Genomic DNA, 25,397 nt, shown 5'->3' on the forward strand with positions numbered 1-25,397 from the left:
CCCTAAGTTTGACCCTATGTGAGACGCCTTCTACACCAACTTCCTTGACAGGCACTCGGGCAGGTGGCGGAAATTGCAACGCTATGCAAAGCGATCCAGTGAGGACTTCCTTTCCACAGACCGAAGTCGGACCAAGATTCATCTGTTCCATGTTTACTCTGTCTCCTGACTGTTGCTATATTCATGGATCCCCACTTTAGCAGTAGCATCGCGCATTCCAGGAATGGAGGTATATTCTGTTTGCCACAAGAATTTCTCTTACCATGCCGAGCAACGATACCGGAGCCTGCAGGCATCAACAACCTCGACCGACAGTGCTAGCAAGTCAGGAAAACTTCGGCTTCCAGGCAGGGCGTTGTGATCTGTTCGCCTTCGCAATGAGTCGGGCCGCACAAGACCAAAAAGGCCTAACAACTATCTATCCTGGGAGGCCAGAGCATTCCGGAACTCCGTTCATGTATCCATCTACGTATGATCGTGCTGGATCTTACATAGAGCAGTTGTGGCGAAAAGACAATTGAATCGTTGTACTCTTGCGGTTCTTTCTCGCTCATTCGGCTTGGACAGGGAGACACGATGAGCAGTGTTGCCGCTTCGCCCTTGACTGCGTCCAGTATTCCCAGTTTCCATCGCGGCAGCCGCACAAAAAGAAGGGCTCGGGGCTGGGTAGGCTCGCATGGGTCTGGCATCCGTTGTGAGTCTGCCGAACCAGCCTAGAATATACAAGCACTGCCTGGCAGGCAGTCACTCTCTTCCCAGGATGCCCACAATCATATCCTCAAGTTGACTGAACGAGATAAGTTGCGACAATCCGTGGATTGTCGGTGGCGTATGCTAGCCCGGCCAATGCTCCATAGCAACTGTGTCATCACTGGTGTGTATGTGAGTGTCTGGCTCTGCGTATACGTGTTTCTGCGGACCGCTGGAAAGAGGCACTCGGTTGAGTGAGCAGCCACCAAGTTCATGCTAGGATGCCGTGAGCGTAAATGATGGGAGGAGGCTTCTCCATGCGCCACCCCAGTAAATTCCTCGACTGAGATGCGGACGCTCAGTGTGTAATTTGGAAAGGAAGGCGAAATTGAGAGCTTGTTCTGCTCAGAGGTGTCCTGACGAAATGGCGTCGAGCCGTGGGATTGACCACTCAGATTTCGCGCACGTGTCCCTGGATGAAACACGTGAACAGTTCTCTTGTGTTCTCCGCGACACAGGATTGCGATCACAGCTTCACTTTCCAAGTTTCAGCAAATATTTGTGGGAGATAGATTTCATCTCAAGCAGATCTCTCTGGAGTGGCAGCTTCTTGACATCAAGCCTTGACATGATGGACAGGTCGATGGGACTCTTTCTTGCCTCCCTCCTCCGAGCTTAGCTTCCAGCTTGCGCCCGACATTCCCTCAGTGCGGAATGTCTGTCGTTCTGGTAGCTAAATCCTCAGCATTCGAACCAGACAAAGTGTCGCTGTCTATCATCGCCTTGTCAAGCTTACCAAGCCTGTTGCGATCCTCCGTGATCTCTGCTACGATTCCGATGGACCCCTCGTCACTACAGACTGCATGAAAGAGATGACACCGATAGAACAAGAGGCATTGGAACGTTTGACAGCGACCACCAAAATGCCGAGGCGTGAAGATAACGAGGAGCACGAAAAAGCAGAGGACCCAAGCTCAGAAAGTCAGGCAAGACAGCGCAGGGTAGCCCGGACTGGGCTGCGGATGGGAAAATGGTTTATTTCGAGGGAGGTCTCTTGCACGGCACGAGAACTCTTAAGTCGTCGTACCGTATACCCTCCCTATCTACATCTAAACTTCCTCAATCTCATTCTTGGTGATGTTGTCGTCCTCCGTGACCGGTCTCATCTCAGACATGGTTCGTCTCATATATCTCATTTGCTTTTCCATCCATTTTTCAAGGTTCTCCACATCAACCACGTCTATGTTGCAAGCCCCTGCCTTGCCTTGGTCGGTATTCTCAATTGCTTTGCGATAGACAGCATCAAGTTTTTCAGCTTCGAGTCGGAATCTTTCGGCGAGCAAATGCAGACGATAGCTGGTCCATTGGTAATACATCTCCGGCAGTCGAGACTTATTTCGAACATTCATCAGAGAAGAGTCATCTAGCAGCACGGGATCCCGCGGCCTGAAAGAAGCCACAATGGTGATTCTCTCGGGCATATTGTCGACTGGAAGCGCCGTGTGAGACACGTGCCTGCCTTGGAGAACCACCGCACCACCCTGATGTGGTTGCGGAATTTTGTCAGTGACCCAACACCTCAAGTACTGGCAGGGTTTGGCGTGGTACTCACCATCTGTGGAGATCGGACTTTGATTGTTCTGCCATCACCTCTTTGGATCTCGGTCTCGCCGCCCTTCATGTGCCTGGCGTCCGACAACATAACAACACAGACAAATGGATATGAGTCGCGATGCCAGGGGACGACCGATTTCTTGGAAGCCACTGCGGGCTCTGCGGGCACTGCCTGAACTGCTGGGGTTGTGTCTTCCTCGGGAGCTCCGGGTGGGACGATTGGTATGTTTCTGACCCCTGGTAGACCATCTGGACCCAATTGGACGTTGGTGTGGCAAATTTCAAAGTCCATGACAGGCACTAAATCGACTCCTGCCAGACCACTGACTATCTTGAGAACTTCTGCAGAAGTCCAGAACTGATGAATAAACGGGGCGTATCTGGGGGCCATCCCACGGAGTTGAACTGATTGCTCTCTCGTGCTGTACATGCAGTTATTGAGAACCTCATCGGATAGCAACTCCCGTCGATGCTCGAGAAGTGCCTCCTCGGACAGCAAGGGGAATGGATCGGTGGAGGCAACTTGCGAAATTGGCGAAGGGGGCAGGCAAAGGTCTTCCAAAGTATGAATCTTCTTTGGCGCCACATACGCAAGATGTTTCACAGGATCAAACTTCTGAAAGGTTGACTTTGTGGTGATTGACTTCAGAGGTTGTGTTGCCGCATCAGTGAGAGGGTATTCAAGAATTCCTGGAGCCATGTTGTCTGCTGGGGTGTGTCTGCCCTTTCCGAGGTCTGTATAACTTGGCCTAATGGGAGAGATGCTAGAGAAATATCTGGAAGCACAGATTCATCTGGTCAGCAGCCAACAGCTTCCTCATATAAGTACCTTCCGGAGCGTCAACACCTTCAGACATTATCATAAAACCCACAACAGGACACCATATCAACAGATCGTCTGTCGGAGAGCGGCACCACATCGGGAAAGGGAGCTATGCCATGTTGGGGTCTTACGAGCCGCCGAGAGCCACTAAAGGTATTAGAATCCCTCCCGTGGTATGGCATGCTTTTGGCTGAAATACTTCTGATTAACCTAGCTGTCTTGATATCAGTGTTGGCCGTGCTATGGTCCAGTTATTGATCAGGGCTGATGCGCCGTCAACCTGATTCAACACCCCAAAGGGTGCAACTGTCCTCTAGAGACGTGTGCTGCGTGAGACATCGCGCCCTACGACACTATCTCGACACTCTCTGTTCAAGAATGAAAGCCCCGTGATTAGTTATACCAAAACACTGTTTGTCGATAGATGTTGAACGGCTCCGTACAGGTGCTCGCGGTCATCTCCATCATGTCAGTGACGGCTTTATCCGAGGGCAGAAACGTTGGCAACCGATAAGAACGCATACAAAATGCACAGTACTGCTATCACCTATCTGGAAACAGGGACCCGATTATACCATTCCACATTCCCCAGAAGTTCACTGAAATCCATTCCTGCAAGGATGGCTCGAGCGAAACGAGAAAGAGGTGGGTGCTTGACGTGCAAACGGAGGTAGGTCCGCTGACACGCGAAGAATCTGGCGCCCTTTCAGGTACAACAACTGAATATCTTCCGAATCGCCCAGGAAAAAGAAATGCGATTTTGGAAGACCTTCGTGCGACAATTGCAAGCGCTTGAACATTGCGTGCGGAGGCTACAAGCCACGACTTCTATGGGAAGATGATCCAACGCGAGATGGCATACGGCGCAGAGGGCCCGCATCGTCCCGCCGGGCGCACCCATCCCAGAGTGCCTTTGCATACGGCAGAACCGTTCCAAAGCTGGATATCGAGGAACATAGCCAAGACGTAGGTGGGTCGGTCTCACATGGCAAACACGACTGGCAGGTTCCTGCTACAATACCGTATCTTCCTTGTGTTGCAATCACAGACTCCTTTGTCGAGCGTGTTCTCTGGGACCATTACATCAATCGCTTTGCAAGAACATATCCAACGCACTCAGATATAGACAATCCGTTTTTGTCGTGCCTCGCTCCTGTTGCTATTCAATACGAACCCGTCCGTTGGACTCTGATGGCTATTGCAGGGCTGCACGCCAAGTCGAGGAATCTGCCTTCTTTAGACCGCGAGATCTCCCGCTTGCGACTTCGCGCATTGAAGAAAAGCCATCAGATCTCTAGGAGGACTTGGAGACCAGCTGTTCCGGAACAAAATTCAGCGAGCGACGAAATCACGAATGCCGGATTTTATTTTCGGGTTACCAACGTCGAATCTGATGATCTTTGCCTGGTTACTACGGCCGCCCTAATGGCAGTCTTTGGAAAGCTGTCCGGCGAAGTCTACGAGGACATTCGACCCTATCTGGAATTTGCGCAGGACTATTTGCGCCGTCAAGGGATTAGCCAGGATAATGGAGGACTTTTTAAAACACCACTACACCTGTTCCTCTACAACCTGGTTTCCTACAACCAACTCCTGGCACTGGTGGCTGACACAAGTGTTACCTCAAAATCCTGTGGTGGTTACGAGGAATTTATTCTCAGAAATTCATCTCACCAGAAAAGACCGAACTTCGCGGTTTTACTCTGCCGCATTAGCAATATTGTGCAACACGTCTCATCATTTGACATCGACTGCTGGGATGTTAGCCTGGACTTCCTCCCAAGTTGCAGCATGAGAAGGAAAGCCGCAGAGCATGCGGGAGCTGCCGACGTCTTTCTGACGCAGAAGCCTTCTTCCGTTACAACTGGTGCCGGAAGCAATGCAAAGAGGGATGAAAAGATCATCATAGGCGAAATCTACCGTATCTCGAGCCGAATCCACTTCTTCAAGCAGCTCAGAGACCGTGATGGGCTGATAGATACGCCGACGACGCTCGCATATCCGCCATTCATAGCCCACAAACAGATCAAAAAGTATTCAAAACGTGCCATCGACCTTTTCCGCTCGCTGTCTAAAGACTCCCAATTCAACACGGCCATCCTGCTACCTCTTGGGATCATCGCCCCCGAGCTTACTTCTGAACGAGATCAGACGTTTGTCATCGAAAGACTGAATATTCTTGAAAGGACACAGTGCTTTGGTGTTTTTCGGATCTTCAGCCAGGATCTTCAACATCGATGGTCCCGGATCCATGATTCTCGGTCAAATTCTCTACCACCCAGCTTGTTTAAAAGACCCGTGAGGTTACTAGGTTGATATCGGGGCCAAATCTACGAATCGCAGAACACGGATTGGTCCTGGAAACCGGAAACTCTCGATTTGTGCAGCTCCGGATATCAACAGATAGTGCCAAAACCTAACGCCGCAAACTTATAACGAAAGAAGCAAAGGTCATTATTATTACGGAAAGACAGTTCAGCTTTGTATTGTGTCTGAGGCGGCAGGGCTCTGTTTGCAACTTCGTGTTGTACCGAAAGCGGAGCACAGACTTCTTCTAATGCGCTGAAAATAAATTGTCACTGCGACTAAGAAACGAAGATGGTCTGGATATGGGCTGAGACCAACCCACGAAATGATGCCTCACTCGACATTTGAAACGGTGAAGTCTTATGCTCAGCAACTCCACGCAATGGACACGCCCAGACCTGACACTCGCTACTCGTTACCAATCGTTCTTTGAGACATGGCACATAACTACTCAGAATGTGCTGTTGGGCCCCAAAATGTGCCACGGTCAGGTCTTCGGCATTTAGCGTCTCCAATCTGAGCCACACTCCTACACCGTTGATGGTCGACACGCATGCGCCCACATAAGCGATCCAATCACAACCCGAAGCGTCAACATTTGTCGATGCCAGTTGGCGGGTCCTTACTGGTGGTTGAATGCCGCATGAACTTCAAGCCGATCGCTCATGTACCAAAGCTCTAACATGTGAGGGCCTCTTCGACCTGATAATTCATCGGCACGATCACCGTGCTGCGTGATGTCTGTTGCACGAACAGTCCAGACTGCTAAAGCGGGAAACTCTATATGGCAGGATGTACCAGAAGATGCTTTCCGTCGAAGAATCGTTGCACTCTCCGCTGCGACTAAAGGTGTGCCCGGTGACTCGAAATACTCGGTGTCACGGTCAGCTAGTACCCAAGAGCTGCCTCCTGCCACTGGAGCTCGGGTATTGTCCTTCAAGACTGAGCAGCGCCTTGCAGATGATTTCGCATTCATCTTGAGAGCTCAAGAAGAAGTTGAGAGCACCACTGCAGTTTGTATTGAGGAAATTCCAGAACCTCCGGGCCTTATCATACGTGTTGCTGCAAATGAAGGAGTCCAGGCGGAAGTCAAGAGCACGCTGGAACAAATATGTGGATGCCTAATGTCTTGCGCACGGGGCGGTCAGTATAGACCTCCTCACCATATGTGCGTTCTAACCACCTCGCAGGTATGAAGCTTGAGGGGTGCACTGCGACACTATCGCGATTGATATTGAGCCTTTCGCAGGAACGTATTATGTCTCGCATGCGGTTCTTTCTTGGGGAGCTTCCTTTAGCACCTGTTCCACACAAGAGGGATTCATCAAGCTCATCAGCGTCCGGTCCTGAACAGGCTCTGGGCCGAATGCAAGCTGCAGCTTCTACACCGGCTGCCCTCGACCTCGTCAGAAAATTATCCGAGCTGAGGATGATGTTCGAAAATGTCCTACGTCCAGAAAATCCACAGCTGGAATGGGACCTACAGGAGGTCGTCAAGGAATGTTACGCCATTGCCACTTCCGAGGGACAAATGCCATTCCGTCTCAATCTCGAGAACGCTGGTCTGAGTGCTCAACAATGGTTCAACAACAAGTACATCACGCAGATTGACAAGCTTGGCGCGTATCACCGGATCCCACAGACGTTGGCTAGAGAAGCTCGCCGGAGGAAATCCAGGCATTTGTTCTCAAATGTCAAAGCATATTACATCGACCCTTTTGAAGCTCGAATAAGCTCAATATCTCTTGACGGAAAGAAAACTCCTTGTTATGTCCACGCAGAGATACAGTTGGTTGTTCACTATCTACTCTCAATGACCCCGGTATTGCCCCGAGTGATTGGTACCAGCAAGGAAGCATGTTTTCTGTGTCACCTATTCATCAAACGGATTGGTACTTTCTTGGTCACAGCTACACACGGGCGACTATACGACCAATGGACTATTCCCGACCTTGCAGAGTACACTCCAGGACAGGTTACAGCGCTTCGGACTGTTATACGGCGAATGAATCGCGACTGTTCGCTCTTGGGAAGGAAGAAACACCCACGGCGTGGCTATCACCCTCTCACGAGCAGACAAAACTTATACGAAATGCCGACTTTTTCACCGCTTTCTACCCTCTTAAGTGCAAGGTTTGACACACAGTCAAGTTTGCTGCCAGCTGCAGATGAGACTGGGCAAGGTCTCCTGGGCTCTCCCGCTCCACGTTCGAGAGCTTCGGCAGCATCTAGAATGCCCCTCAGCAATGACGGTTCCCCGCCGCACACCGACGGGGAGACAACTACGACTACTGACTCCTGGTGGAACTCAAGTTTGAAGACAGACACACGACACCACAGCGGAAGTAGCACGCCAAGCAAAACAGAGTCTCATGACGCAGTCTTGAGCGAAGTCAACTCCGAAAGCACAATTACCAGCTCGACTCTCACATCAAACAGCCGTGTGCCAGTCCGCGTCAGCCCAGACACACCACAGCTGATCAACACTGCGGACCTTGCGATCGTGGTAGAGATCCAGCCACCGCGTTATGGCAACATAAGCTTGATAACAGGCAGTGAGATTGGCAAGAGCACGTCAAGTCGGCTCGTCAAACTTGAAGACATTCAGCCGGGAGAGGAGGTGAGCTTCCAACGATCCGAGAATGAGACTTCTATGGTGCTTCGCCTGCAACAAGGGGGTTTCGATATGTGCTGTCTCGCTCTAGAGTGGACATAACACAGTACTATATTTTGTTCGGCGCATTATAGGTCTTGGATTGCGGGAAACTGAGAGATTGACACATATGAATGATTTTCTATTCTTACACGAATTGTCAAGTCCCAAATGAGTCGCCTTGCCAAGTGAATCTTATGGAGTCGAGTCTTTGACCAGAGCCACAATCAGAATTCAGTTTTCTCAAGCCGCGGTCTTGAACTATTGTACATGGAGCAGATGAGATCAGATATAGCATGACTGAAAAGATAGCCAGAAAGTTCTAGTGGGGAAGAAGCCTCCAGCTGCAGCGCCGGGAAGACTATGCTTCGTTGCCTTTTGGCTTCTTTTTGCTCTCCTTCTTGGGCAGCTTCTGGAATCCCATGCCGAAGCTCGTGAGAAATGCTGCTGAGGAGGCGCCCACCGCAAGATACTGGGCGAGGGGTCAGTTCAAAGCACATTTCCAAATTGGCCAGGTGTCCAACTTACGAAGGTCGATACGATAGCGTGGTTATAGGCGCGAAGGACACCTGGAAGCTGGCCACTGGACATACTTGAGCGGACTGCAGCGGCCCCAACGTCAATGACGAGCTCGGGATTCACACCTGGAGCGTAAGTCTTCAGTGATGATCTCAGGGAGTTGGTGAAAATTGTCTCGGCGACAGCGAGGAAGATCGCTCCTCCCAGATACTGCCAGAAGAATATCTGCGAGGTGGCTATGGAGATTTGCTTTGGTGGCAGGAGGTTTTGAATCGCAGTGACTGGCTAAAGCACCAAACAGTTCAGTCAGCCAACAATGCACCCTGAACTTTGCCCGGAGCTGGATCGTCTCACCATTTGCACTACGGAACCCCTTCCCGTGCCAGCGAGTATCTGGTACCCGATCCAAGGTCCCGCACCGGTAGAAGGGGTGAAGGTAGTCATCAGCCCGGATCCGATGGAAGTCAGGACACAGCCGAATAGTGCCCAGGGCGTGCAGTAGCCAACAATCTGGACTTTGTGGCCTTGAGCAACGCTTCTTCCAGACGTGGGATATGCCACAACTCACCTAATTTGCCGGCCGTTACACCGCTAATAGCCTGCGCAATGGCTGTCGGAAGCACCATAACTCCGCTCATGACGGGACTCTCGTCCTTGACAACCTGGAACCACACGGGAAGATAGTAACTGAGGGACAACAACGCTCCGATCTGCAGGAACGACGTGACGCATCCGAAGATCACAAGCCGGTTTCTGGCAATGGCCGGCGGGATCATGGCCTTTTCACCTTTGAACACCTCCCAGCCGGCGAACGTGGCGAAGGTGCCGAAAGCACCACAGAACAGGCCGATGATGACGGACGAGTCCCACCGATACTGGTTACCTCCCCAGATCAGGGCGAGCAGGAACATGATGCAGGCCGGGGCGAAGATGGCGAAGCCCACAAGGTCGAGTTCCTTCGTGACGATGGCTTTGAGGTTGGGGCGTACGGGTTCCTTCTTGACTTGTTCTGGAATGGGCAGCGACAGGAGCGTACATATCACGAGGCCGCTGGGCGGCAGGTTGATATAGAAGCCTACGAGTGTCAGCAGATCTGGGGTAAATTAGTATCAGAGAAGCACGAACACCATCTCCAGGACACGTCTTGCGTCAGAGCGCCACCGACGAGGGGCCCGATGACAGTCCCAATCCTACAAACAGGCTCCAGTCAATATTATTGTTTGACGCAATGGTTGCACTCACTTTAGCTTCTTGAGTGCGTCATGGATAATCACGGTAATGGAGACTTACGAGGTAAGACTGACAGCAATACCTATGAGCACTGAGACCGTCGTTAGTTTCAGTTATCTTGCTTGGGGTAGATCATTGACCGCGGCCTTACATGGGCGATCGTCCTTGGAGGCCACAGCAGCGATGACTGCAAAAGCCCCATTGACGACGCCGGCACCGCCACAGCCCTGCACTGCTCGCCCTACAATCAGAGCCTTCGATGACGGAGCGGTGGCACAGACAAGCGACCCGATCGAGAAGACGGAGGCGAATGTGAGATATGTATACTGAAGAACTGGTCAGCAACGAGGAGTACCGTTGCAGAGAGTCGTATTTCTCTTTCTCTCACTTTTGTCGGCAAGTGGGTATAGATCCTGCCAACAAGAGGCTGCATAGCGCACCTGGAACGGGAATCAATGCTTTGTCCTTATTGAGAGCTGGCTGGACGACTCACGTTGCGACGAGATACGCACTCCCGTACCAACCAATGTCCTTGAGAGAGTTGAAATGCGTTGTGATCTTCGGAATGGCCTGCATTGAGAGACTCAGTATACAGCCAGTTTGAGCCAAGGCTTTGTCTAAGGCTTACTGTTGCGATGATAGAGCCGTTGAGGGCCATGAGAAAGGTCGACAGAAAGACTGCGGCGAAGAGGATATAGACTCGACCTCCCAGAACTTTCTTGCGGTTGGACTGACTGTCTTGCTCTCCATTTGCAATTGGTGAATCTTTCGTGTTCGTGTCGTCCATCTTCTCTGTGTGCTGGTTGGTAGTATTGGTGATGTCTCCCTCGGAGCTGGCAGCATTGCAGCTCTTTAGTTCCATGTCCTTGACTGAGACCTCTGAAGTGGTTAGAGACGCCATGCTGGGATGTCGTACTACTGCTCAATGAGCCTAGGAAGACCAGCATAAACCTTCCTTCTGCATTTAAACCAATTCTGTGTCTATCGGGACAGTGCTCCGTGTCCGATGGATTCCATAGCCTTGCCCCACGGGGAGAATACGTTGATTGGCTGAAAGTCCCGCGACGTTTAGAAAACTCTTTCGTCTGACGATTGGTCTCTGCATATTCAATGGCTGGCTGGGCTTGTCAGACGGATGCATTTTTTTTGACTAGCTGATGCGATCGTCGGCACCGGAATTTCCGCTTCTGCGTTCTGGTTCCTCCCCGTTCCTCCTTTTCCTCTACTCTGTGCCTACCTAGATCCTTTCAGAATGTAGCGTCGGGCAAGGCTTTCTCTTCGAATCTTCCTCCCGAGCTCCTCGTCTCTGCGATAACAGATAGCCGGACACGAGTGCCACGACATGCCCGAGGCACCCACGCAGCTTGACGACACCAGCGGCGTCCGTGCTCCGAGAGCCTGTGTCCCGTGTGCCGCTGCCAAGGTACGATGTGAGACCGAACAGGGAGAGACCTTCTGCAAGCGGTATGTCCACAAGTACACTTGTGTGAAAATTGCTTAGTTGACGATCCGTTGGCGAAGCTGTCTGAGGCTGAATAGGGCATGTCGCGCCCAACCACCGGGCGCTCAGAGACGCAAGCCCCGACAGAAACCGTAGGTGAAAAGTCTTAACCTGGTGTTGTGTGATTTTCTATTGAAAGACTTACCCCCTTCAGAGATGTTGTTCGCTTAGAACAAAAGCTCGACGGTGTGACTGCAATCCTTACTGCCTCCGAGCTTGGCGCCCCCAAGGTCGCCTGCGCCTCGCTGCCACTTCCCGGCCAACCTTTGCTTTCCTTGAGCACATATATCGATCAGTTCACCAAAAGCACCGATGAGGCACGGCTAATGCTCGATGTGTTTCGGAATGAATACATGCTTCATTTCCCCTTCGTGGTTATTCCCCAGCACATGAGTGTCGAGGAGCTCCGGGCAAAGAAGCCCTTTCTCCTGCTGGTTGTCATGATGGTCGCCTGTCGACACGACATACCACGACAGACAGCGATCGGAAAGGCGGTCAAAGAAATCATTGGCCAGAAGATGATGACTCACGGTGAGCAGAGCTTGGACTTGCTGCAAGGACTTCTCGTCTTCTTGGCGTGGTATGGTCGGCTTTCCCATTGAGGAGACGAGGTTGACCTAACGCCACAGGTATCATATCAATATCCATCTCGGCGGTCAATTGACAGTCATTGTTCACCTCGTCATGTCGGTGATGATCGATCTTGGTCTGAACAAGCACTACACTCCTCGAAAATACGCGAAGCCTCAAAGGGATTATTTCCGCATGGATCGACATGAGGCAGCAACACGAACACTCGAAGACCGAAGAGCTCATCTGGGCTGCTTCTACTTGACTTCGGTGTATGTGTTTCCGTTGAGAGATTCTTTGGAAGAACCCCCAATGCTAATGCTATGCTCGAACACCAGGATATCCATGACGGCTCGAGATTTCGAGGCCATCCGATATACCAAGTACAGTGAAGAGTGTCTTACCATGATCTCCGAGGCAGTTGAGTACCCGACAGACATCTACCTTGTCCAACTGATCAAGCTGAGCCACCTCTGCGACAAGATCAGCCGCACAATTATCCAAAGAGAGTGGGACTCCTCGTCAAGCATATCGGCGCCGATAGGGGCCTATGTGAAGTCTCTCGAGGTCGAGCTCCGCAAATGCAAAGGGTCCATGAATTTTGAGCTTCCTCAAAGTGGTGAGTTACCCATTGCCATAGATAGCGGCATGGGATGCTGACAAGAGGCAGTACAACTCCTCATGCACTACTATGCCATCGAGACATTCTTGTGCGAGATCGCTTTGGACGACAATATCCCTGCCGCCAGATATGGGTCTTTCTCCGTCACGCGCCTCGACATGCTGTTCGCGTGTCTCACCTCCGCAAAGCACTTTTTTGAGATATTCCACTCACTGCCAGCTTCAATCCATTTCGACGTCCCATACTCGACGTTCACGATCGTCAGCCATCTCTACGTGACCCTGTCGAAGCTGTCTCTTTGTCAACACGACGGCTGGGACCAGAACTATGTCGCTACATACTTAAATTTCAGCGAGGTGCTGGAGCAATTGGCGAAAAAGGCCGATGAAGCAAGGGAGCTTATCCTACAAACCAATCAATTGGCCGACCCCACACCGTTCTCGAATTCACTGCCCCGCAGTGTGCCGCTAGTCTGGTTGACGGTGACAGCGAAGATACAAGACATTAAGGCCGTGCACGAAGCGCGAAAAGCAGAACAGTCAAGAAGAGCTCAACTGGATAATTCGATGTCTGATCTTGACACCGAAATGCTTGGACTGCCGAGCGAGTGCGTGATGCCAGATACGTTCAACGTTCTTGACTTCCTCGACGAGCCACTATGGCAGAACTGGGGATGAAACACAGCCTAAGATGCTTAGCGCCTGGCAGATCAAATCAAAACCCCATTCCTCATCAATTGGACAGGCTGGTGAAGCTGTCAGAATGATCGATTGGCACGAAGACGTACCCAAGACATGGTCGAATATTATATTTTGACATTACATACGGAAGAGTTCATGGATGAGTCTGGCCACACCTCAAGCTGGAATATACCCATCGCGACTGGGAAGGAAGCCCATGATGCCCTCCCCAAAGCCTTCCCAGCCGTTGAAGTCCGTCACATATTTCGTGGCCGCTTTGAGATAGAAGCCGTCCTTCTCGCCGTACGTCTCGGCAAATGCCTTGATGGCTCGCACCACCTTGAAGAAGTGGTCGTCCAGGGCCCAGCGGTGCTTGAGCGCGGCTTGTGCGAGCGCGTCCCAGTTCTCGTGAGGACTCGTGTCGACGGATTCGATGCGCTCGATGCCAAACGAAAGCCTGTTCTGCAGGATATAGATCAAGATGGTGAAGAAGGCGTACTGTCGCAAGATCGAGACCTGCCTGTCCGCGGGGATGTACTGGAACAGAATTCGCAGCGCATGCGCCACGGTCATAATGTGGGCGTAGAAGAAGTCGTACTTGCCCTCGCCGTACGCCGTGGGACTGATTGCCAACACCACCGACAGGTCGCAGCACTGTTCAAATTGCTGCACCGGGTCGGTCACTTCCCAGGCATTCCAGTGCTCCATGAAGGCCTCGAAGCGGTGCTGTAGCACGATGCCGAAGTTCACGGTCCCGGGGAACTCGATGATGCCGTCGAAGCGCGGGTCCGCCTCCACCCGCCGGATGACCTCGGCGAGGCTGCGCGTCTTGTACGGCGACGGGATCGGCGGCGGATTGTCGATCAGCCCGTGGCACACCACGTACTCGGTGCATCCGAGACTCAAGGCTTGCGTAACGACCTCAGGGATCCGAAATTCGTAGCCATACGCAAGATGGATGAAGGGGTGTCCAACTTTGTTGTTCTTGTCACTGTGTGGGCCAGTAGTCAAACAGGACAGGAGAACTTACGACCGCCACAAAAGCCATTGATGAGAGGTTCGTCCCCGGAGTAGAGGTACTCCTGCACGACCTTCTCCCAGTCGCCGCCGTTCTTCCGGATCTCGTCGTCGAAAAAGTCAACGTAAGCCACGGTATACCTACAAGCAAACAGAGGTTTGGTTGGTTAGTTAGTGACCGACAAAATATGCCGCCGCCAGCATCGAACGCAACGGAAATGCACAGACTCCTTGTTCCCGAGGAACTGCCTCCAGTTGTCCCTGGTGATCTTGTCGCCCCGGACGAAAGTCTCATCGATCCTGACCAGGGACTGGATATCGTGCTCGTACGTCTTGGTCAACTGCTCGCCGTCTGCGCCCAGCGCGTAGGCAGAGCCGAGAAGCTGTACCCCAGCGTTAGCTACATAGATCAATGGTCTTTTAGCTTATTATATTTCCTCTTTTCGGGCGGAGTTTGTACATGTGGCAAATGGCTGTGCAGGATGAGTTGCGGATTGCGCAGCGGCGCCACGGTCTTGTGGCCTTTCTCCAGCAATTTCCGGAGCGTCTGCGTGCGGTCATCGGACAGTTGATAGACATCATAGATGGGCGCTGGTCCGAGTTCGGTCTTGTTCGTGGGCGGTGGGAGGCGCACAGCCTCACTGTCGGAGACGGTAGCGGCGGTGTTGGTCATTGTGTTCGACATGGTTTGCTGTCCCTCCTACTTCGTAATCTGGGCTGGATATCTAATGTGGACTGGGGCCATGAGATAGCGATCTTTATATGCAGCAAACCTGTGATCGGCAGCATGGAGCGAGCATCTTTCCTCCCGAAGGCCGGCCTGATGTCCAGTCCTTTCGTCTTTCGCATACTAGCACCGTTGTCCTCGTTCCAAAAGCGGGGGTGGGGATTCTCGTCGAGGGATATTTTACCTGCCAGTGACAATACCGTATGTATCGGGACCGGAACAGGGTCTTGTCCAATCGGAAGCATGACCGAGGGTACCACATTAATATGAGGAACAGGTCACTTTCTCTCTCTGTATGGAGTATTTCGGGGTCGGCGTCAGAACATGCGTGATTGGGAAATAGATAGAAGAGAACTTAGCGGTAGGAGGAGGATGAGGGCCCCCGCGGCAATTCGTGGGCATCGGGTTACTTTGGAACCGGGTCTCGGTGGAGGATACATGGTGACAAGTGTCCATCTGTCTCTCCCCTTTACATATTCTAACCCCTGAATTGCGGGAGCCTTGGATCGCGCCACACAGCATACCAGTATTTATCTCTCCCAGCTTCTATATTTCCCCCATGTTGTCAAATCCCAGTGGTTAGAAATGTACTTCACAAGCCAGCTACTTCGATGCATTGCGTGGCCGACAGTTGAGGACACACGAAGAATACATCAGAAGCTTTGGTGCCATTATGTTACTTGTGGACCGCGAAGATATCCCAAGGAAAATATAGAGGGCAATGTGGCTGATCAGATGGCTTACTCTCGTCCATCCAAAGTCGCCCAATAAAGCCCAGCGAGGTGACTTGTCCAGCGGTCCGATATCCAGCTTCATACCTCCTGCCCTGTTCCTCGACCTCTCTGTCTAAACGCATTGTTGCGCCATAGGGCTATCATCCCTGTCTCGCCACTTAGCAACGCTTTGGACTTGGTCTCCCAAGCGCCGTCCGAGGCTGAAAGCACTCGACTGGCTACTCGAGGTGCCCTTGGCCAATGTGAAGCTATGAAAACATATCATCATCTCTAATTCCTCAACTTTAATGCTGCCGGCGTTGTAAGGACGCAATGGGGCGACCGAGTGCTCTGCGTAGGGCGTGAAACGTGGAAAGCCTCTGTGCTACGGTACACTAATGATCAGGTTAGAGCCGCAGCGATGCTTGGCTGGGGTGGGCTTGAGCTTGGCTTGAGGTTAAGTTGTCACGAGCATTGTTTGTTCATTTGATACTAGCTATCATGAAAGAGTCTATCTCGGGTGTAAATTGGCCAACACAGATATTGTGCCCAGTGGGTGGGCAGGCATTTCGTAGGTATTAGGTGCAACGATAATCTGGCGATAGTATTGTGTTTTGTTCGTCCTCGGAGTGTCTCAGAGCGCCTCTATGAGAAGCACACTCCCTTGACACTTGTCTTGCGTCCGTATTTGGTTCAAGTGCTTCGTTTCACCTCTGACACCGCCTTTATCATCATCCAAAGCCTTGGTCGCAGCGTCTGCGAATAGCAATAACGCTTTGAAATGAAATCTCCTGGTTCTGACTTGCCGTAAGGGTGGCTCCAGTGGGGTCTTTCTGCCTGTCTGCGGTCAACGGTCCACTTTGTACATACCTGCAAGCTTCTGAAACTTTGGTATGGTGACAGCCTGGTAGCCTTCATAGGCTCCGAAGGGTTTCAGAGCGAAAGCAGCAATTGTGCCTGCAGAAACATCCGGTCGAATGCTGCGAGATCAAGTGGGCTAATTTGACATTTGGCCTTCCATTATCTTCGAGACGACGATTAGACTCGAAAACTGGGAATCGACGTTGACAATCCCGTTGAGGGGGTCCCCACTAAACGCATTCGCGCCAGTATTGACAATGATCTGGGCGATGCAGTTTCAGGGAGATCATGCGTAAGATACTCGGTACAGGCTAATGCTTACTTTGACTGCGCACACTAAGCCCTGTTTCTCTCGCTAGATCTGTAGCAAGCGAACGTTTTGTTGTTTCAAGTGGTTCTCGTTGATCAAAACGCTACAAAGACTCACCAAAGAAGAATTTGAGTTCACCTACTTGGAGAGAAAGGAGATATTGTAAGCGAGTTCTGGGCCTCTAATTGCAGCCCTCGTAAAAATCGTCGACGAGGCCCTGGGCTCGAAGCAGCTAGTGAGGAGGTTTAGCATGAAACTTTCAGCATCGCTTACCTGCACAGGGCTTTTCTTCGTCCTCTCCTCCTCACGTACCATCCTTCTGGGGCGAGAAGAGGCACTATTGGACCTCGCTTGACATGTCACTAGAAGATATCTGGTCAGAGACAGCTGGTGGCTCATCTCGTATCCGGGCTCTGATCTTCGCAGCACTCATTCATTTGACCCCGTGGAAAATTTCAAGAGCAATGTTGCTCTTCCCGTCGACTTACCGATGTGGCTTGAGATTTACCGGCTGAAACATCCTTTCCTGCGCACAAAACGAGAACCCACAATTGAAGCACGGACCTATGAACAGACCAGTCACAAACAGGGGTATTCAGCTCCAGACCGCTGTAGAACACGAGCTCGCCAATGACTGTCCAGCACCCATTCTCGATTCATGCAGGCGGATGGTCGGCACGTCTTGGGGTTAGTGAGCTGAACACGTGGTGCGTCCAGCGTGGGCGGTTATCAGGGCGTCTTGTCGTAAAGATAGACTAGCCTACTCAAACCATCACCACCATCGACAAACCTGCGTCTGTGACTACTGCCTGTGCGCATGGCACGCAACGAAGCCACATCTCGTCGGAGCGTCCGTCATCGTCACGATGAAAGTGCTGTTCATCGAATGCGATAGTGAAGGCCGGCCCCGGAAGCCCGTCTCTGACGAAGGCGTGACCCGGACGCAGCACGCCGCTCGCGAATACCACAAGAAGGCCAAACTGCGCAGGGCCGCCGCCAAAGCCAAGGGACAAGTCACAGATGCGCATGACCGCAGTCGCAAGCCGCCCAGGAAGTCCAATGCCACAACAGAATGGACCGATGAGTCAGCCCTCCAGGAGCTGAAAGCCAAAGCCAAACGCGAGTCGCCCGTCAAGATCCTGCTGGGAGCCAGTCGGTCAGACCCCTTCCACACGATCGGCGAGGGCGGTGGGAATGGCGGGGTGGTGCCTCTGTACGTGCACGAGATGCTGGACCACGCCATCTCGTGCCACTGGACCGAGCTGTGCCTGTCGGACGGTGGCGGCGGGCAGAACGCCGCCAGGGCCGAGATCATGCAGTCGGTCATCCACTGCCCCATCACCTGGTACACGATTGTGTTCGCCGGCGCGACGCACAACGCCTACCAGTACGGTGGCCGCGGCACGACCAAGCAGAACGAACAGCTCCGGCTGGCGTACAAGACCAAGGCCATCCGGTCGTTGCTCGATTACATCCAGCAGAACGGGGACAACGTCTCCGAGGAGGCCCTCTTGGGCATCACCACTTTGGCCTCGCACGGCACCGGTGAGAACTTGAGGGGCCACGATGCGTACAAGCGCCAGAAGCTGCCCTTTCTGTCCCATCTCCACGACGTCGACTACTACGCGAACATGGATACGGGCATGGAACATTTGAACGCCGTGTATGCCATCGTGGACCGGTGGGGCGGGCTTCGCACGTTGAAGCGGAGGAGTCTGGCCATTGTGATTCAAGTGTAAGTGTGACTCTAAGCCCTCCTTTCTCAGTCGTCGACTAATAATGGCTACCAAAAAAGATGCGATATTCTCACCTCCTGGAGGGACTTGAAGCATCCCCACTTCGACCTCGTGTTTCCGACAACGTTCCACATCGGCAACCGCACCCATCAATCGGACGCTATAGCACAGGCCATGCTGGAAACCCTGACTACCGGCTTCCACAAATTGATCAGCGACGGCTACACCAGTCTCGAGCCGCTTGTGGAGATCGCCGACCGCGTGAGCATCTTCTCGGCGGACTTCGATCAACTGCTGCGGACGTACCTTCTCCCGGAAGACCAACAGCCGGTGCACACCCCCAACATGGCCCTGGTCCGGTACATGCGTTGGTGCGTGCTGCATGACATGCTCACACTGCCCGAGAACAGCACCGACGATGAGGATGGAAGCAGCGACAGTGACGAAACCCAGACCGAGCGGATCGTGTACGAGATCTGTCGGCACATCCTGTTCGCGTACGCCGTGTTCGTCGTGGTGCCCATGCCGCCACGGACGAAGCTGCAGTCCAAGATCGCCGAGCGGCTGGGGCGCATCCTGGTGAAGGCAGTCAAGGCGGGCATTCCCAAAGAACAGCCCGACCTGTTCCTGTGCGCGGTGGCGTGGGGCTGGATGTGCACGGAGCAGGCGGACGGGTACCGCAAGCGGGACAAGCTGTTGGGCAGCTTCGCCACGCTGCTGGAGTTTGCCGCGGTCCAGCGCACGCCCGAGTCGTGGCCCATCGTCGAGGAGACCATGAGGTTGTTCCTGTGGTTCGAGACGTACTGTGACGAGCCTGGGCGGAAGTTTTGGGTGGACGCGTGCGAGATGGCCGACCACGACGATGATGACGAGGAGGACTTCAGAGAAACAGAAGAAGGAGAAGAGGAAGAAGGATTTCTGTGAGATATCATGCCAAATTCAACAGGATATTGCGGATTTACTAAGGGGAGTAAATACCAAGTTCTTGTTTGGGTCCATAATATGTACCACATCAGCACCGGACCATTGTGTATCCAATACAAAAGGTCAGGATTCTAGCAATTAGTTTTATAACGGGTCAACTACTTGAACATGACAGACAAATGTATCCTGGTCTGTGACCTGCATCCTTGTCCGATAGAGCAACAAAGTTCGATTCAACACAGGGACGACCAACAGGAACAGAATCGTGTCATTGTATTTTCGTCTCATATTAATCGTAAGGAGTCGGAGCAGAGTTAAAATCTATGGAACACATGAAGTTTTGCCTTGGTTACTGCAAAAAACTTGCTTTCCATCAACCCAGTATGGCAATGATGCCCAGAATCCCTCCTGCCAACGGAAAAAGACTTCTTACTCCGTTCAGAATGATCCACTTCGCAATGAGGCCGTCTACCTCGTCGTCACTGGCCGGTTGCAGCGGCGTACTGACGCTTTTTGACGCCGCTTGTTCCGAATGTTGCATTAACCTGTTGTTCGTCGAGTGCATCGCGATGAGGGTGAATGGCACAATCCCCAGAGTCAATACCGCTGCCGAGCCGTAGTAAAGCGGTAGTTGACCCAGTGGCGCGATCCGACGGGCGGACCACGCAAGATAGAGATACGCTGCGGCGGTGACGGTCGCGATGGGCGGGTTCTGGGCTTTTCCGGTGTCGTAGAGAAACCGCCACTGTTTCGCGAGGATGCTTGATGGCACACCAGCCTCAACGCCTGAGCGGCGCAGAGCTGGCACAGCTATCAGAGACAAAGCAGCAATGTTGCCTTTGTTTCGAAGTTAGTAAGACTTATGCTCTGTTACACCTCGAAGAACTCGTGAGGCACTTGAGTGTTGATATATTGCTGGGACTCCTCAATTGAGTATGTACTCACCACCTAGCCATGCTGCTCCAGTGACACCGATGACTTTCGCTGCGCGTATATAGTTGGAAGGCTCCATGACTCGACGACCGGTGATAGAACAGGATGCAGTGACTGTCTCCTCAAGATCAAGAATCGGAAAATTTGCTTATACGACGAATCCACAGTTACCACATGTTATATATGCAGGACGCCGGGGCCTCCCGGTAGGGCCGGACTCGGTCTGAATTGGCTCCGAGCTTGACCGGCGCCTCCAATAAAAACAGGTTCCGGAAGAGACAAGGCTGTTCCGGCGGTGTGGTATCGCGGAGAACGTCACCAGCATGCCGTTCTGCAAATCCCTGTGATGAAAATAGATGCCTGCAGGTTTCTCCTTTACTCTTACAGACTCATGGACCACATTCCACCGGTCACCTGATCGTCTCGGCGGTTCCAATATTTCAGCAAGGGCCTCAAAGTTCCGTCGATGGTCTGACAAGGTTGCACCGATTGATTAGTGCGGTTGGCATTGAATATGATGTGTACAGCACGGAGATCCGCTGAGGTTTTGTAGATGCATTATCCGCAGAGCCGCATCCGGATTTCTGACCACACACTTACACTGACGGTAGGTGTCAACTATCCAGAGGAATCGTCATAAGCCAAGAAAGATCGTTGGGATCAAATACCGAGTCAAAATCAAGGAAAGAGTCGTTGATGAGGGGGTAAATATCATCTTGAGTAATGACGCCTGTTGTACCGTCAAGGGTCGCCGGCATGTGGTCTACTGGCTCAGGCGGGCGCCAAGCGTACATGGAGGGCGAGCTCTGGCCGAGATTCTGAGTTGCTGACGGCACTGTCGGTTGAAGTTGTTGGGAGCTTCCTCTGAATCGAGAGTATTGTTGCGGGACGGCGTCGGAAAGGAGACGCAGAGTCGTCGTGAGACGCTGGATGGATGTGCCGAAGGGGCTGTACCAATCGAGGATCTCCATGGCCTTGCGCCAGCCATCAAGGATCGATTCTTCAGAGACATCAACCAGGATGGCAGGGCTGAGTCGAGCGGCAATAAGCACCGTTGCTGACGTGTATAGATAAAGGACGTTATACCACCATGCTGCCAGACTTCCAACATCACCAGCGTTGTGGCCCCTTTCTTGGTAGATTATGTGGATGACTTCCAGCGCGACGCGGACACAAACAATTGCACATTGTAGGAAGGCTCTGTGGGACAAGGCGCTGGCTAAGGGAACAGAGCGATCTCCGTCGTAGAACTCGGTGGTGATAAAACTGGACAGAACAGGTCTTAAGAGTAATAGGCGGACATGCAGTTGACTATGACAATGTCAGTAGCGGGCACACAAATCAAGCTTTACTATTTGTGGCGAGCGAACCTTTGATGCAAGATAACGGCCTGTCGATATCGCTGAGATCGTATGCTATCGCCCTGAGGTCTCGAAGCCATCTTCAAGTGGTCGGGGATGCTGTTCTCCCACTTGAACAGTCGGTGTTCAATTTCAAATACCGAGGACTGCCCTTCGCTCAAAGAGCCGAAGTATCTATCGGCATCCAGAGGACGAATTTGTTGGAAGTTGACAGAATAGAAATTGAACAACACATCGTGCAAAATTGTGTATAGTTGAAGTGAGTAGACGTAGACCTCGACCTCTGATGATCGCTGTACGTCGGCGATTTGTCCTCTTGAAGGGCTGCGCATGAGATCCTCATCCTCGATCGCGAGGGGAAGTGGTACTGTGACAGCTGCTTTCGGACCGATCATGCACGGGCGGCCGTACGTCATGCAGATAACCCTGTCCATCAGGATACATCCATGCCAAAGCCTGCGGAGGAGCTCTCGTGTTCGGATGTCAGTGGCACCTCCACTAGTCTCTGGTAGATGGAGCCCCAGGCTTTGTGCAGTGCGTATACCAAGTCCAACAAACATCCAACATGGATGCGGCTGATTAGTGCTCTGAAAGTATTGAGCAAGGATCAAGAATGACTGTACAGAGCGTACTGATCCGCCCTCGACAATATCCAGCAGGCCTCGCGCTCTTAGGTAATAAGTTTGAGCAAGCTGCTCTCGTTCTTCGATCGGGGTTGATTCATTCAGCTGGCTAGACAGTGCAAACATAGCATTGAGGAGACCGAGGAAAGACCGTTCATCATGAATAGGTTCTGTGTCGCCTTTCCATAATTTCTCATAATCCTCTTGAACTTGGAGTTTGTCCAAGTACGGGTATAGAACGTGGACGAACTCCCAGTACACAGACATCAAATTGTCTGCCCTACGCCGAGATGGAAGGATGTAGTCAATCTGTTTCTGTATAATCTGCCGGTTGCCTGAGGCTGGCAAGTGTCGAAGTTGCGGGCTTTCGTTCAGAGATTGGGGTTCCGGTTGCGTGGCACCAGTGACCTTCTGCTGGATCATTCTTTTCACGCTTTGCATAAAAGTTCCGGCGCTCGAGCTACCAAAGAAGCCTGCCCCACTCTCTTCTTCCAAAGCGGCGCCGATGATGGCATGGACTGACTGCTCGGAAGGAGATACATGTTGCGGTCCCGGGGCGGCATCCTGACCTCCAGGGAGCTTCGCAAAGCTACGCTGACCGGCATCGCGTGGCTGGAAATCAGGCGCAGGCGGCGAATGAGGCGGTGGGTGACGAGTGGATTGATAGATAATGGGCTGTGTCCGACCGGGAGGTGGCTCTCCGTGAGCAAGTGCGCCCTGTGGCCAAGACCCCTCGAGGGAAGTGGCCGGAGCTGGGAGCGGAGCCTGTGTTCCGGCTCTTTGGGTAGGCCCTGTAGTTGTAGATGGCGGTGGAAGCGCAGCCGCCGTACTGAGGTTCCAGGTACATATGAGGCCAATTCCGGCCTTTTTCTGGCAGGGTTGACACACGGGTCCGCGGCCGTCGCACTTGGTCTTCCGGAGACGGCACGGTTGGCATGCCACACTCACCTTCTGCCTCTTGATTCTTGCGGCTTGCATAGCTCCACGAATGGGAAGTATGTAGTTGTCACGAAGGTTGCATCTCAATGCATACAGACTGTCGAATAGCAATGGCCTGTTCAGAATTGCCTCTTCAGTTGGTTGAGATCTTGAGATGTCGCCGCTGGCACTTCGGAAAGAAGTTGGTTGGAGGCCGGGCCAGGCACGTGCTACGGCTACCGCGTTTGGTGGTTACAACGTCGCACGGGTGCTATCTGTGTTGGAGTTTTCGCAATCCCCAGATATCAAGATTTTGCAGAGATTCCTGAGCTTGGTCCTTTGCTTTGTGTATGATGCATCTATGAAGAAAACTTGGGGGGCACCATGCAAGACTGATACACATGGGCTATATGCTTACAGGCATTCGCACAATGTGGGACCTGTAGGACTCTATGTTCCCGCAGAAGAGCCAATTAAGGGTGGGATGACCAGAGGCTTTCGAGCATTTGGGCTCAAGCTAGAGAATACTTACCTCTGGCAAGAATATAGAAGTCAGGGCTTGAGTCTTGGTCACTTGGACTGGATATGCTGAGAGTTGGACATGGATGTAAACCCGCGACTTATCAAGTCGCGGTTGGCTAATAATGAAGTCCCTTTGCTCTCCAACACTCCCTGGACCCCCATTTTCTTCGCCCCAACTGGTTCGGAGGGACTGACTGTTCGACTTCTATCGAGAACTCTCCTGTGCCCTCATTGGCTCGACTCACGATATTGTGAAGCGGGGAGGGCGCCACAAAAAATACCGACCCAGAAAGGCAACTCCGAAGAGTCAAGGCTTATGTATCCCACACCGTGGCGACGAAGTAGGCGTTTTCCCTTCTTTGGTCAAGGTATTTACAAGTTGAGGCAACAAATGCACTTTCTGTATCATGGAAGCAATCACAATCATAATGCGAAATTGCATTCCCATTTGTGCAATTCCAGTCGAAAGGACGATAGTAATTGAGATCTTCGCCTTATCAAGATAGTCGTATCCCTTTTGGACAAGGGACGTGCTCGTGGGCTCACATCTCGACCTTTGCAGCTCTCTCCTTGTACGCCTGGGCGGCTGCTAGAACGCCGGTCTCCCGCGAAAATTTACCACCCTTCGGCTCTGGTGGATGGTGCCAGATCAATTCCTCCCCATTGCCTTCCAGAGTTTCGCCATTCTTTCCTCGCTGGACCCAGTCCTCGTCGCTAGCATGTGCAAAATCCACCAAGGTATCGAAACATCGGATTATGGTGCTCATTGGTGTGATTTGATCGGATGGCAGTTTGCTCAGCAGGCTCCGTGGAACGCCAGGGGTATCAACGATGGCAGGACAGACGGCGTTGATGCGTACGTTGACCTTGGACGAAGCCTCATTTCTTCCTAGAGCCCGGACCATCCCGACCAGGGCATGCTTGCTGGCCGTGTATTGGGGGAGGATGGGTATGGGGAATATTCCCCCTCCAGATGCCGTGATAACTATCTTACCACCAGGGCTGGGCTTGCCGGCGCCTATGCTTGAGATGGTCATGTAATGAGTCGCAAGTTTGATGCCATAGTATCTGAAGCATGAAGAGTCAGCGCGACCACAAAGACAGCATAATTCATGAAACTTGCGTTCCCGTGATGTTCACATCAAACGGTCTAGCGTTCGGCTGCGATGGAAGCTTGTCCGCTTCGTAGGACAGCGTACTAAATATCTCCTCTCCACCGTCGACTCCAGCATTCAATGCGACGAAATCGAGACGTCCGCTCCAGGCGTACGCTTGCCGGAATGCTTCGGCTTGATCATCCCATGAGGCAATGTCGGTTCGAATGAATAGAGTATCCAGTAAAGACTCTTTTGGAGGGTTGATGTCTGCGATGACGACCCTCCATTTCAAGGAGCAAAGGTACCGTACCAGGGCATCCCCTATACCGGATGAGCCACCGGTGATTATGGCGGTAGGCGGAGCCATGTAAAGAGGGACCTTCTGAATCTTGAGGTAGAAGTCTCTCTCACCAAGAAATTTAACTGTGCAGAAGTCCTTCTTAGAT

The 25,397-nt window shown here is 52.3% G+C and overlaps 10 protein-coding genes across 10 annotated transcripts; 4 read left to right on the forward strand and 6 right to left on the reverse strand.

The window, feature by feature from the left end:
• Positions 1–1,799: 1,799 nt before the first annotated feature.
• AYL99_00242 (hypothetical protein) lies at positions 1,800–3,004 on the reverse strand (the record flags this gene model as incomplete). Its single annotated transcript, XM_018831758.1, has 2 exons — positions 1,800–2,231; positions 2,303–3,004. The coding sequence occupies 2 exons, from the start codon at positions 3,002–3,004 to the stop codon at positions 1,800–1,802; spliced, it is 1,134 nt and encodes a 377-aa protein (XP_018697637.1).
• A 1,314-nt stretch (positions 3,005–4,318) lies between these two features.
• Positions 4,319–5,443, forward strand: AYL99_00243 (hypothetical protein; the record flags this gene model as incomplete). The annotated part of the gene is made up of 1 exon (XM_018831759.1): positions 4,319–5,443. One exon carries the CDS (start codon positions 4,319–4,321, stop codon positions 5,441–5,443), a length of 1,125 nt encoding a protein of 374 aa, XP_018697638.1.
• Positions 5,444–6,171: 728 nt separating this feature from the next.
• On the forward strand, positions 6,172–8,150 carry AYL99_00244 (hypothetical protein; the record flags this gene model as incomplete). The annotated part of the gene is made up of 2 exons (XM_018831760.1): positions 6,172–6,577; positions 6,625–8,150. 2 exons carry the CDS (start codon positions 6,172–6,174, stop codon positions 8,148–8,150), a joined length of 1,932 nt encoding a protein of 643 aa, XP_018697639.1.
• Positions 8,151–8,448: 298 nt separating this feature from the next.
• On the reverse strand, positions 8,449–10,737 carry AYL99_00245 (hypothetical protein; the record flags this gene model as incomplete). Its single annotated transcript, XM_018831761.1, has 10 exons — positions 8,449–8,559; positions 8,616–8,891; positions 8,961–9,121; positions 9,175–9,681; positions 9,732–9,796; positions 9,897–9,927; positions 9,988–10,162; positions 10,225–10,276; positions 10,330–10,406; positions 10,465–10,737. The coding sequence occupies 10 exons, from the start codon at positions 10,735–10,737 to the stop codon at positions 8,449–8,451; spliced, it is 1,728 nt and encodes a 575-aa protein (XP_018697640.1).
• A 441-nt stretch (positions 10,738–11,178) lies between these two features.
• Positions 11,179–13,206, forward strand: AYL99_00246 (hypothetical protein; the record flags this gene model as incomplete). Its single annotated transcript, XM_018831762.1, has 6 exons — positions 11,179–11,300; positions 11,376–11,429; positions 11,492–11,917; positions 11,967–12,179; positions 12,246–12,526; positions 12,578–13,206. 6 exons carry the CDS (start codon positions 11,179–11,181, stop codon positions 13,204–13,206), a joined length of 1,725 nt encoding a protein of 574 aa, XP_018697641.1.
• Positions 13,207–13,386: 180 nt separating this feature from the next.
• AYL99_00247 (hypothetical protein) lies at positions 13,387–14,911 on the reverse strand (the record flags this gene model as incomplete). The annotated part of the gene is made up of 4 exons (XM_018831763.1): positions 13,387–14,183; positions 14,240–14,367; positions 14,455–14,609; positions 14,687–14,911. The coding sequence occupies 4 exons, from the start codon at positions 14,909–14,911 to the stop codon at positions 13,387–13,389; spliced, it is 1,305 nt and encodes a 434-aa protein (XP_018697642.1).
• Positions 14,912–17,703: 2,792 nt separating this feature from the next.
• On the forward strand, positions 17,704–19,497 carry AYL99_00248 (hypothetical protein; the record flags this gene model as incomplete). Its single annotated transcript, XM_018831764.1, has 2 exons — positions 17,704–18,572; positions 18,633–19,497. 2 exons carry the CDS (start codon positions 17,704–17,706, stop codon positions 19,495–19,497), a joined length of 1,734 nt encoding a protein of 577 aa, XP_018697643.1.
• A 373-nt stretch (positions 19,498–19,870) lies between these two features.
• Positions 19,871–20,509, reverse strand: AYL99_00249 (hypothetical protein; the record flags this gene model as incomplete). Its single annotated transcript, XM_018831765.1, has 2 exons — positions 19,871–20,334; positions 20,443–20,509. 2 exons carry the CDS (start codon positions 20,507–20,509, stop codon positions 19,871–19,873), a joined length of 531 nt encoding a protein of 176 aa, XP_018697644.1.
• Positions 20,510–21,044: 535 nt separating this feature from the next.
• On the reverse strand, positions 21,045–23,392 carry AYL99_00250 (hypothetical protein; the record flags this gene model as incomplete). Its single annotated transcript, XM_018831766.1, has 2 exons — positions 21,045–21,741; positions 21,801–23,392. The coding sequence occupies 2 exons, from the start codon at positions 23,390–23,392 to the stop codon at positions 21,045–21,047; spliced, it is 2,289 nt and encodes a 762-aa protein (XP_018697645.1).
• Positions 23,393–24,396: 1,004 nt separating this feature from the next.
• On the reverse strand, positions 24,397–25,318 carry AYL99_00251 (hypothetical protein; the record flags this gene model as incomplete). Its single annotated transcript, XM_018831767.1, has 2 exons — positions 24,397–24,922; positions 25,002–25,318. The coding sequence occupies 2 exons, from the start codon at positions 25,316–25,318 to the stop codon at positions 24,397–24,399; spliced, it is 843 nt and encodes a 280-aa protein (XP_018697646.1).
• Between the last annotated feature and the right edge of the window lie 79 nt (positions 25,319–25,397).

Source organism: Fonsecaea erecta (genome assembly GCF_001651985.1).
Source record: "Fonsecaea erecta strain CBS 125763 chromosome Unknown Scaff1, whole genome shotgun sequence".
Taxonomy (NCBI): Eukaryota; Fungi; Ascomycota; class Eurotiomycetes; order Chaetothyriales; family Herpotrichiellaceae; genus Fonsecaea; species Fonsecaea erecta.